Source organism: Nomia melanderi, chromosome 14 (genome assembly GCF_051020985.1).
Source record: "Nomia melanderi isolate GNS246 chromosome 14, iyNomMela1, whole genome shotgun sequence".
Classification (NCBI taxonomy): domain Eukaryota; kingdom Metazoa; phylum Arthropoda; class Insecta; order Hymenoptera; family Halictidae; genus Nomia; species Nomia melanderi.
The window spans coordinates 13,696,522-13,707,915 of record NC_135012.1 but is presented as its reverse complement, the minus strand read 5'-3'; the positions used below and the strand labels follow the sequence as shown (position 1 = coordinate 13,707,915).

Genomic DNA, 11,394 nt, shown 5'->3' with positions numbered 1-11,394 from the left:
GGAATACGGATCGCATTGGTCAATTTTCATCTTTTCCAGCTGTTCTCGCGAAAATGCGGCAGGCACTCTAGTGACATTCCCCTCGCGAAAAGTTACCTTCTCCATACTTACTTTGACGTGTTTGTATATCGAAGACTATACAGAATTGCTGACAGTACAGTCGGGCAGTCCCTCGAGTAGGGTAGTAGGGGAAACGCTGTTGCAGGGCAGGCTACCAGAAGGATAGTAATTAAAAGTAAGTTACAGTTTTGTTTTGTCTCGTTGGTAGCACTGAGTTTAAGATGGCGTTGAATAGTTAGTAAACAATAATACAAACAGTAAACGGTGCGCAAAGTGACCGGGCATTTTAGTGAATATGTCGGTACTTTTAATCGATTGCGTACGAAAAGTTTCGTCGTTAGTATTCAAAATTCAAATGTAGCCATTTATGCAACCTGTGTTTCTTTGAAAAGCAGTTAAATTCAAATTCTTATTAAACTGTATTGTGTATTTGAAAATACTCGCAGTGGTGTCCGTTGTGAAAGTTGAGGTAATTCGTTTATGTAAGTCATTTTTTTTTACATTATTTCTCCTCATTTTTTCAGTAATGTTAATAATTGATATTTTACAACCACTAACGTAGTTCTATTTCTTAGGAACAAATGATATAATGACGGAAGAAAATGCTGAAATTTGTGGATTTCTAGATGTTAAGTATCTCAGTGGTAAATATAAGGTTCATAAGGTAAGGAAAAGAACATTAGCTCCTTGGAAGGTTTGGCGGAGACATTGGTGTTCCATAAGAAGACTGGGCCCTGGTCTGGGTGTTAGAATACAACTTGATTATAATATCAGCAATGCTATTAATACGTCGCCAAATGACAAGGACAATTCGTTAATTATTCCATCCGATGCTATTATTTATCGGACGCAATCTAGATCTAAACAGTTTGCCTTTGGTATATTTCCTACCAAAGAAAGGAAGCCATTAATATACTTTGCAGGTAATTCAGAAACGGAATCGCAACGATGGATGGCAAATATTAGGCAACTGTTGAGACCCAGAAAAAGTCAGTTTATACCAGGATCTTATAGCGTATCTATGGTGGATAATGCGCATTCTAAGGCATCAGGACTTATCGGTACGCGAATGTTCTATTTATTAATGTCTAGCCTATAGTTTTAATTGTTGGAGTATACTTTTAATTGTTGTAATAATTCGATAGGACTGTACGGCGATTTAGTAGCTAGTACAAAAGGAGTTTTTATTAAAGACGCTCACTCGGGTGAAACCATAGAAACCTTTGATTGGAGAGAATTGGGACAGTTTCACCATAGTACAACAGGTCGTCCAGAAGATGTTAAATGCATTTGCGTAATTCATACAACTAAAGAGTTTCATGGTGGAGTAGGAGAACTTCATATATTTTGTTTAGAAGCTGGCAAATTGTTACAAGACTTGGTGACTCAAGGTCGTGGTCCGAGAGCTAAGCTCAATAGAAGACCTTTGAGTTTAAGCGAGGGTGATCTTAGAATATCAAAGTTTGAAGAGATCCAACGAAATTACCCAATCCTGAGTGAGCGAATAGATGTCAGGATATTAAACAAAAGTAGGAACAGTACCGTGGATCATGGAGAAATGGGTTCCAAGATCTACAATAAATTAGCAGAAAATGTTTATCAACCAGAACCATCGAGTGTTCCAAACATTACCGATAACACAAAAGAATGGTCGAATTATCCTCACGATAGAAGAATTTCAAATATTTCGGTAGCTTCTGGGATCTATGAAGAAATTGCAGATGAGGTGGAGAATGACAAAGCAACAACTTCGCATTTTTCCGTGGATCGATTTTTTCATAGTTTCGAATCCGAAGAACCTCCACCTTTACCACCTCGACAAAGATGTGCTTCGGAATCTATGAAAGGCTTTAGGTATGTATGTTGCGATTATTAAAGGCTAATATTTTATTAGATTTGAATCGTTGATTAACATTAATGTTACATTTGCTCTCCAGATCGCAAGATGTTTTAATTTCTGGGCGCGGTATTATATCGGTAACGTCGAGTCATAACCCAACTCAAGACGAAAGAAATACGTTTGCGTTAGAAAAAGATATAGACACCTGCAATTACGTTCCCATGTCGCCTAGACTAAAAGATATCAGTCTCCATCGTTTACAAACGCAGGCATCTCTGCAAGAAAATGACTATGTTATCATGCGATAAACTGTACAATGAAAGTCACGAGAATGTTATTCGAGCTACACAAATTGATACTTGATGTTTAGTGGATTGCACCTTCTCTCGTTTATTCTATTTCTTTTCAAGAGAAAAAGAGTGTGTGCGTGTGTGCGTGTAGGCGTGTAGGCGGCAAGGCAAGGAAAAAGAGAAAAATTGTGAAATTTAGATTTGAAAAAAACAAGTTGAACCTAGTGAGTATTACTTCAAGTATAAATAAAGTCTAAACAGGAGAGACGAATGGTTCGGTATACAAACAAAAGCTTAGATGTTTATTTGTACAAAACTTTGTATACTTTATTCAAATTAAAAAATTTGTACATGAGACTATCGTTTTCAGAAGGATATACTGGAGCGTATTATCAAAGTGTTTTTTTAATTAATCCGTTGATGTCCGTTGATACTTTGATCCTAATCCTTGATTGGTAAAAATATCGAATTCTTCGCGATTTAGAAGGGCTCCTCGCACGTCGTCCAAAACTATAACCTTCGGATATCTAGAAATCAAAGAAAAAGATTGTCGTAACATCGTGCACGTACACAATAGAATCTACAAGTAAATCTCGGACGAGGAAGGAATATTTACCCGTTATCGCATCTTTCCCAAGCTTTTGCCAAAGACATTCTGATCAAGTCATCCACGAGACATTCGATAGCCTGAAAATGGAATAGATTTAATAAGCAAAAGATTAGCAGCAGCAATGGTGGAAAGAGAGGGAAATATCTTACTCTCATTATCATTCTACCAGCTGCGCAGTATACCACTTGAGGTAGAATTTCTTCAGGATTCAATTTCACGCCTATTTCTCTTGCCGTTTCGCATACGAAATCGTAAAATGAGGTTGATTTCGCTTCCATTTCTAATACAGCAACTTTAGTATTCGAAAGGTTGTTACTGTTCGCCTGCTTTGCTACACTCGTTTCAACTTCTTCTCTAATTTCCACTGTTGTTTTATTATCGTTCATGATATCCACCTCGACATCGTGCTCATTAAACTGTTGCAGATTAGCGTCGAACCAGTGATTGGGCGAACGGCTCGGATATATTTGAAGCCATTTGCAGAAAGCATCAGGTTCCGAGCATGTGAATGTAGTTTTGGTAGCGACGGTGGCGGAATCGGATAGATTCTTCGGTCGCTTCGCGTCTCGAGCGAACAAGCCCGAACGAAAAGGCGTGTAACCGTGGAGTCGCGTCCAGATTAATATTTCTTTGACAGTCCATAATTCTTTCTCCGGCAATGACTTGTTCTTCAACATGGATCGTATAATCTTTGCTCGACTCCATTCACAGGCGGTTCGTTTCGCGATGCTATATTCGAAGAATTCTTTGTCGGTAACGCACGCGTAAGGATGGAACTGCTTGTAATCCGAATCGGAAGCGTCCTGAGTGATCATGGGCATTCGTCTGACGATGAATTTCAACAGGCCTTGGATATTTGAAATGTTTGCGGCATCGATCGCGCGAAATACTTTGTAGCAGAATTCCTTCTTGCTCTGCAGTTTGTATTTGTCTTTACCCAAGGTGATCCTCTGCCGTGGTTGCGGTTGCGATTCCGAGACCGACTGTAGTTCTTTCGACTCTTCAACCTTGATCCTATCATTCTCCGTTCTCGGTGTGCATTCCTCGGCTGCCGATTCCTTCTGGGCACTAGGAACACGATCCTCCTGCACGGTTTTCCTTTCGGCTATTTTTAACGCAGGCACGTTAGAATTGACGTTTAGGAGAATACTCTTTGAAAATTGAAGCTTGAGGCCTTGTCGAGTTTCAGCACCGTCCAATCCGAAGCTCGACGGTTTCTTCAACAAACTGATACCACGGGTCGCGGTTAAAGTCATTTTCTTTTCGTTGCTCGGTTTATGAGAGTGATCTTCGTGCCGTGGAATCGCTATGTCTACCGGTATTGTCCTATTATTCTGGAGAACCAAGACATGTTTGTTCGACGACTCGAATAACGGTGGAATTGATATTTCTAAAGGGCAAAGATTCAATTGAAGCTTCGAACAAGAAGATGGGAGAGCTTTCGTTCTGTTTTCCTCGAACTGATTTAAGAACAGAGGCGCGACCAAGCTTGTTTCGTCTTTTATCTTGATGCTATTCTTTTGCTCGAGCTTTCTTTTCGAGACTTCGTTCGATCTTGAAGCCACCGATAAGTGATCGACGGTCGAGTTTCCGTCTAGAGAATTCATCGAGCCGCAGTAGTCGTGGTCAAGATTCACATAAAATCGCAATCGTTTGTTACTCATTGTACCATCCTCGATCTCTTCTGCTGGCTTTTCATCGATGATCATATCGAAAATTTCACTCGCCGAATCCGTTAATTTATTCTCACCGTTGTTGTTCGCGAATAACTCGGAACTGGAAAGTTCGTTGATTCTCCCTTTGATCCTACTTGCGCTATCATCGACGTGCATTTCAGCTTCGGGTTCGTTGCTCCGACTTACAACAGACTGAACAGCCGTTCCATCTATGTTCCGTTTGGAATTTCGAGGATCCGCGTAGATCCATATGTCAACCAGAGTTTCGGATCCTAAAGTCTGCAAACCGGTGTAAGTGCGATCTAACTTTAAATGATGAATTATGTCCATAGGTTTGTTCAATGCACTCTTAAAATGTAATTGTACCCTCAACGGGAATTCACCCCAACCGCGTCTCGATAGACAAAACGGTGGCGCTGTAACTTCCACAACATCGTTAGGCCTATAGCTAGGGTGTAAAAAGAACCTGACCTTGCCGACGAAATTATCGATGTCAGGATTTTCCTTATTCCCCCGGACGTACATCGTCCATTTGTGACTAGCCGCGTCTTCTCTCCATTCGGGGGGTATCCATTTTGAAATATTTCCAATGATTATGCGCTTCCTGGTTTTATGCCTGATACCTCTCGAGGGACAGGGGGGCTCTGGAATTCCAGATTTCGGTGGAATATATCGCGGTATTTTCTTTGGCCGCGACTGTTCGTCGGTTTCATCTTTTATCTTCCTTGAGCGATCGTCTTCGCAAACATCTTCGTTTTTAGACCGTTTCAAATTTAACGCCGAATCGACGACCGTGTTCGAGGAACACGTCGAATACGAATACGCACCGACGAAATCGTTCGCGCTGCTCGATGCGGTAGCCGATGTCGAAATCAACAAACCGTCGCATTCCTTTGGCGACTTACCGATCAATTCTTTTATCGCGGGATGAATTTGAGTCTGTTTCGCTTCCCCATTTTGCGAACTCTGACACTGTTTGCGATTATAAAAGTCTGCGACTATTACGTACCGTAAAAAATGCAAAGCTTTCGATGCCCTGTGCAATCTATCTTGTATTTCTAATACTTCTTTCTCTTTTGTATTTATTTCTTGAGAAAATTCTTTTTCGATAATAGCTGTTATCTTCTTCGCGGTATTGCTTCTAGCTGAAAATGAGAATAATGTTTAATACTGTGTTTAATATCGCTTTTCATCCAATTAATTTTTGGCAATATTTTGCGGGGAACAAATAATTCTGATACAAAGTGTTCCATAGACACGGTGACGACATAACAAATTGTGTCGGGTTAAGAGGTAGTACTTTTGAATAAAACATCTTCTAAGAACTGGTAAACTAATAGCTGTTAAATTACCGTTTTCTTCATAAATTCGTTGATGCTTCTCATTATTTGCAACGGAGGGCCCGTAGTCGGGATCGTGATCTTTCAAGGCACTCATTTACCATACTCGATTTCGAACAAATAACTTAATTAAACAGTGCTACGCACGTAACGTTTGCCAACGTGTAAAGATAATTCTTTACGCATTAGCAAAATGTACTTTTGTCGTTAATAATATCAGCTTCTTCGCAATAATGCGGGCAATCGTTTAAATAACCTACATACTTTCCATCCGAATAGGTACTCGAGTATGTACTTGTATAACATTCATATAAATAGACGCTAAAGAATAGATTTTCTAGAGGAAAAATATTTAAACGAAAAGAATGAATTTCATCGGGCGCATGAAACTTGTAATGTTTTCAGTGATAGTTGACACACTGTACAGTTCTGAATGTGGGCAAACATTCGCGAGCACATGCGTACTTTAATACACGTATTGCACTAAACTGTTGGTTTCACTAAAAATATAATATTATCAAGCACGTAAATAAGTATATGCTCGTTCGAAAAGGATCACAGTTCACAGTGGCGCACAAGTAGGTATGCAAGGACGTGTGTAACAAATATGCTCCCGACCTCTCTAGGAGCTTTACCTAGAGCGTCCGCACAGTTGAACAGCCCTGCTATGCAACTTCATAGACCAGGGATGTCGAACTGTTTCCCCTCCAGCTAGTGATTCTCGATCGGCAGTTCTCCTTCTATCGTTGCTCTGGAATCTAGCCGAAAGTAAATGTAAGTAAATAGTAGTTGGCAACTATTTACTCGGCGCATCGTGCAGTTTCTACGGTGCTCTGTACGAACAGGTGAAAGTAGGTACAGTGTGTAGAGGGTAACTTCCCGCAAGGGGAAAGACCCTAGAAAACTGACGAGCTCTCAGTTCGACAGCCCTGCGTTATACGGCGGTACGGGTTTAGTTGGAGTTACTCGCTTATTCAGGTTCTCGCAAGTATTCGCGCAGGGATTTTAGGAATGTTGCGATAGGGAGGTTATTGTACGACAGATTGGTAGCATTAACAGTCTGGCAATGTGTGTAATTGTAGTCATGGCTGTCTGACAAAACATTCGAAGTAAGAAGAATTAATGTAGTGGTTGATTATCGGAACTATTATGTCGTGTTTGTTAGAAATTGTAACGTTGTCCTGATTCGAATCACGGGTACCTTCTCGATACCGGATCGAGCGTGAGATTCCATCAAATTCTTTGTGTTTGAGAAAGACTCGGTAGGTATCGTTCGGAATAATAATAAATAAGTGGATAAGGATTGCGTTCGGAAAGGAAGTACGGAGTCCAAGGTGCGACGAGTGCGGTTTCGCGAAGCGTTCTTCTCAAATCTTCTCGAACAAGCGTCGTGCCTAACAACTATCAACGACGATCGATTACGCAAGATGACCATTCTGTCGAAGAAGAAGACGAACGCCTCGAAAGATAGACGAGAAGGAGGCAGCACTTCCGAAGTCGATGTTCACGGAGTGCAAAATGAGCATGGCACTGGATCCATTGCACTACCCAATAGCCCATATCAGGTGAATGAACAGTACTTTGGCTACTTTGTAACCGTGGTATCAATTTCATAGTAGCGCCGACAACGAACCTTAAACGACCTTTTGCGAACCATGACAGGTACGTGCAGCGAACGGTTTCGCGGTCGATCTTCACGGGGTTCAGACCGATCACGGATCTGGTTCTATAGTCCTTACAGGTAGTTCTTACGAGGTAAGGAGTAAAATAGGTTCTCACGACCTATACGCGAACTAACTACACCCGCCTTGAATTTTTATGTTAATTACCATCCTCATTACTATTCGCAATTTAATCATTTCTGAGAGTTCTATTTATATGCCTGCCGAATGGAATAATATTTTCACAAGCGACACTCTTATCGTAGACAAGCGTCGACCGACGAGAAGATAAACATTTCGAAGAAACAGGTGGGCCGAGTCATGGGAAACGTCACAGGCAAAGGGCAAGCCCGCATAGGTATACGCTATTCGTGTTTCTAAGTAGACGATTTACATAGGATTTTTCCCATTCTCGCGTGACATTAAAAAGTTTGTACTCGACGAAATGATTTTCTTTTCAGCGGTTGCATCGGACGAAATTCGCGTTCTAAGCGCGAAAGAGAAAGGGATAGGGGTAGAGAGAGAGACAGAGAAAGAGAAAGGGAACGCGAAAGACAAGCTACCCCGCCGACTGCTTCTTGTAGCGGTTCGCAAGGTACTTATCGTATAGCGGAAACTGTATAACGTAGATATAAAATGAAACGGTTATTGGCCATAGTCGACCAAGCTTCGCATAATTCAATTTCTTCAGCTACAGATGCCAGTGTAATAACCAACAATAGGATGGGTATTGTTGGAGCAGCTGCTAATTTAGAGCATGAATTAGCGAACGGATACAATAGCGGGGATGAATATACTGGTAGAACCGGGAATAATCTTACTTTAGCCGAGTGGCAAGAGGTCGGTGTAGCCTATTTTATTATTACTGTTGTTTTTGTTTTTGTTTTTGTTTTTGTTTTTGTTGTCGTTGTCGTTGTTTTTGTTGTTGTTGTTGTTGCTGTTGGTGTTGTTGTTGTTATTGTTGTTATAATAATTATAAAAATATCAAGTATCTCTTTGTTGTACTTAGCGGGATAGGTGGTTTGAAAAGCGAATGCGGAAAATGGGCTTTATCGTTAAAAAAATGGGCGAAGATGGAGCATGTTTGTTCAGAGCAGTTGCGGATCAAGTATACGGTGATCAGGAAATGCATGGAGTGGTGCGGAAACATTGTATGGATTATATCGTAAGTATGGAATAGACGAGGACGACTAGTTACGCTTTAGAAATATCCTGTATTATTCGTGAGTTTGACGAATTCGTTTTGACCTTCCAGGCTTCGAATCAAGAGTTTTTTTCGCATTTTGTAGCGGAAGATTTTAGTACATACGTAGATAGAAAACGACAAGAATACGTTCACGGAAACCACATAGAAATGCAAGCAATGTCTGAAATGTATAACCGTAGCATACAGTTGTACTGCTACAGCACGGGTATGTTTGAATGGTTCGTTTAGCAGGCGTACGCGTGCGTATGGTAAATAATGTTGAATTTTTCGACTATTTCCCACATAGAACCAATCAATATCTTCCATACGATGGTGGAAAGCGATAATGAGCCCATACGATTGTCCTATCAACGCGGTAGTCATTACAATAGTATAGTAGATCCGTATAAAGCTACCGTCGGTGTCGGGCTTGGTCTACCGTCGTATAATCCTGGTGCAGCGGACCGGCAGCTTATATCCGATGCAGTACGTCAAAGCGAAGAATTACACATTGAACAGGTAGATTTTCACCGAGTAATAGTAATAGTAATAGTAATAGTAATAGTAATAGTAATAGTAATAGTAATAGTAATAGCAATAGCAATAGCAATAGTAATAGCAATAGCAATAGCAATAGCAATAGTAATAGTAATAGCAATAGTAATAGCAATAGTAATAGTTAATGGTAATGTTACAACTTTGAACGTTGGCGCAGACGATGCTCGAAGATAAAATAAAAGCAACGGACTGGGAAGCAACGAACGAGGCCATAGAGGAACAAGTTGCGAGAGAAAGTTATTTGCAATGGTTGAGAGACAACGAAATGCGCAAAGCGGTAAGTGTACGTATAATTTCAATCCGCTAACTACTAGAAATCTGAAAAGATTGACTCGTGCTTTTTAAATAAAGCGATCAGCCAGTAGTAGCAGTACAAGTACGGTGACAAGCGCGCAACACAGTCATACGCATTTCCATAATCATGGAAGTCGTGGCCAACAACGTAGCCACACTTCTTCCCCAACCACGACCCAAACTAGCCAAGACACTTTACGTAATTCTCCGAAGGTCTGTTTTACGCTGGTTAAACGTTCCGAAACCGTACGTTGGATATCCGCGTTGAGAAGGTAATCGATTCGATGAACAATTTATCAGGTGAACGATACAGTGAGGTACGGGAAGAGGTCGCCTCAGCATCAGTCGACGCAAGGGTCCGCGATATCTCATCTCACCTCTGACTTTGAGCCGAAGATGTCTCAAGAACCCGTGGCAGGCAGCAGTAAGGAAGCTCACGCCTCGCCGGATATCTCGTTGTTCAATCGTCTTCCTCCCGAGGTGTTTGGTAGGTTGCGTTACTTTATCTAATAGCGGTGTGCGTCGTCTGTCCATCCAAGTAGCAGTAAAAACTAAGAGTACGTTTCTTTGCAAAAAGGTTTAACCGATTGGGAGGACAGTCATGTGCTTTCACAAGTTTTGGCTACGTCGCAACAGGAATATCTGGACAGCTTGAAACAATCTCGAAGTTCTACATCCTCCGGAAACGATACTAATAATTTATTAGATTCTAGTAACAGTTAATTCTTAAAGCCGTTATCGATAAAGTTTAAATGAATACCGAAGCAAAATATGTGCATTTGTATGCAGCGTTTTTCATAGGATGTGGTATATCCGAAAAGTCAGGTAGTTCTAAATAAAAAATGAAGCAATTCATAGAGTCACGCTAGACGATTAATTGCTAAAAATCATTAATAATTGCGCTGAATGCATGCCTAATAAACTTACTTACTTGTCACAGATCGTATAACGTTAACTTATATATCAACGCGCGTGCGTGAGTGTGCGTGCGTGCGTGCGTGCGTGCGTGCGTGCGTGCGTGCGTGCGTGCGTGTGCGCGTGTGCGTGTGCGTGTGTGTGGAAAAGGGGAGGTGTATCCATGGAGGAATCTGGTCCGTAAAGCACATACGGACACACACAGTATATATGGTGTTGCATAGACTTAATTCGATCTTAGGTTCCGAAACGAATGGTTTAATAAAGATATTAAATGTTTTATAAAAGACTCTAATCGGCGTAATTTCGAGAAGAATCGTTGAAAAGTATTTAAGTATATTGCGGACGCATTTAATATTCAGCTTGCATGTCGGACGATACTGCTGTAAATGGAGTGGTATGTAAGCATCGAGAATTGTTTTATTTTTATTTAAAACTTTTTTCATTTGTCAGATACAGTGCATCTTATGAGAGACATTGTATATATCGCAATGTCATCTAATTCTAAATTGCACTAGGGTATAAGGTGCTGTTTGCTTTTTTCATTGGAGTAAGCGTTACACACAATGAACATGCTCGTCCGTTCAGTTTCACTTTGAAACGACGAATGTATGCTCGAGTTCTCTAAAATGGCATGCATCGTTTCGCTGTACCTCTCGAATATCAGAGTAGAACAACCTGGTTTCTCCGTAGTGTTTTTCCTCGTCACGGTCGAAATATTTTGTATGATTGATTGTAAACTAACCGACGGTAGTCTTTCTTTTTTCTTCTTTTTATTGCAATATGCGTTGTTTACCACTGTGAAATCCTCCGGATGCATTGTGAGATTTTTTTCAGATACGACACATCTGACCGCTTTATGGAAATCTTTATTGCGTTATTTGTAAAAAAAAGGAATAAAAAGGCAAATAAAACTAGTACGATGCGAGTCGCAGTCTTTTGGATTCGACGGTTCGACGGTTGA

General features: G+C 40.7%; 3 protein-coding genes across 15 annotated transcripts; 2 read left to right on the top strand and 1 right to left on the bottom strand.

The window, feature by feature from the left end:
- The first annotated feature begins 20 nt into the window (after positions 1–20).
- LOC116432749 (uncharacterized) lies at positions 21–2,545 on the top strand. Of its 5 annotated transcripts, XM_031990040.2 has the most exons (5): positions 242–542; positions 636–1,121; positions 1,206–1,325; positions 1,416–1,914; positions 1,998–2,545. In XM_031990040.2, exons 2-5 carry the CDS (start codon positions 650–652, stop codon positions 2,206–2,208), a joined length of 1,302 nt encoding a protein of 433 aa, XP_031845900.1. In that variant the 5' UTR covers positions 242–542; positions 636–649; the 3' UTR covers positions 2,209–2,545. The 5 variants fall into 5 exon arrangements, with proteins under 5 accessions (XP_076229752.1, XP_031845900.1, XP_031845899.1 ...); XM_076373637.1 differs by lacking the exon at positions 242–542 and adding an exon at positions 21–235 and having other exon boundaries at positions 1,206–1,914; XM_031990039.2 differs by having other exon boundaries at positions 242–529; positions 1,206–1,914.
- On the bottom strand, positions 2,492–6,492 carry D12 (YEATS domain containing 2 homolog D12). Of its 3 annotated transcripts, XM_031990030.2 has the most exons (5): positions 5,829–6,492; positions 4,948–5,621; positions 2,950–4,755; positions 2,807–2,877; positions 2,492–2,717 (listed from the first exon to the last, which is right to left on the bottom strand). In XM_031990030.2, the coding sequence occupies exons 1-5, from the start codon at positions 5,911–5,913 to the stop codon at positions 2,600–2,602; spliced, it is 2,754 nt and encodes a 917-aa protein (XP_031845890.2). In that variant the 5' UTR covers positions 5,914–6,492; the 3' UTR covers positions 2,492–2,599. The 3 variants fall into 3 exon arrangements, with proteins under 3 accessions (XP_031845890.2, XP_031845887.2, XP_076229742.1); XM_031990027.2 differs by having other exon boundaries at positions 2,950–5,621; XM_076373627.1 differs by lacking the exon at positions 5,829–6,492 and having other exon boundaries at positions 2,950–5,120; positions 5,486–5,622.
- A 5-nt stretch (positions 6,493–6,497) lies between these two features.
- Positions 6,498–11,358, top strand: Duba (Deubiquitinating enzyme A). 7 transcript variants are annotated; one of them, XM_076373633.1, is made up of 12 exons: positions 6,499–7,381; positions 7,479–7,571; positions 7,744–7,835; positions 7,939–8,072; positions 8,175–8,317; positions 8,487–8,642; positions 8,733–8,889; positions 8,971–9,182; positions 9,379–9,504; positions 9,573–9,728; positions 9,816–10,002; positions 10,093–11,358. In XM_076373633.1, the coding sequence occupies exons 1-12, from the start codon at positions 7,244–7,246 to the stop codon at positions 10,236–10,238; spliced, it is 1,740 nt and encodes a 579-aa protein (XP_076229748.1). In that variant the 5' UTR covers positions 6,499–7,243; the 3' UTR covers positions 10,239–11,358. The 7 variants fall into 7 exon arrangements, with proteins under 7 accessions (XP_076229750.1, XP_076229748.1, XP_076229749.1 ...); XM_076373632.1 differs by having other exon boundaries at positions 6,501–7,381; positions 8,169–8,317; XM_031990033.2 differs by having other exon boundaries at positions 6,502–7,381; positions 8,169–8,317; positions 9,379–9,498.
- The last annotated feature ends 36 nt before the right edge of the window (positions 11,359–11,394 follow it).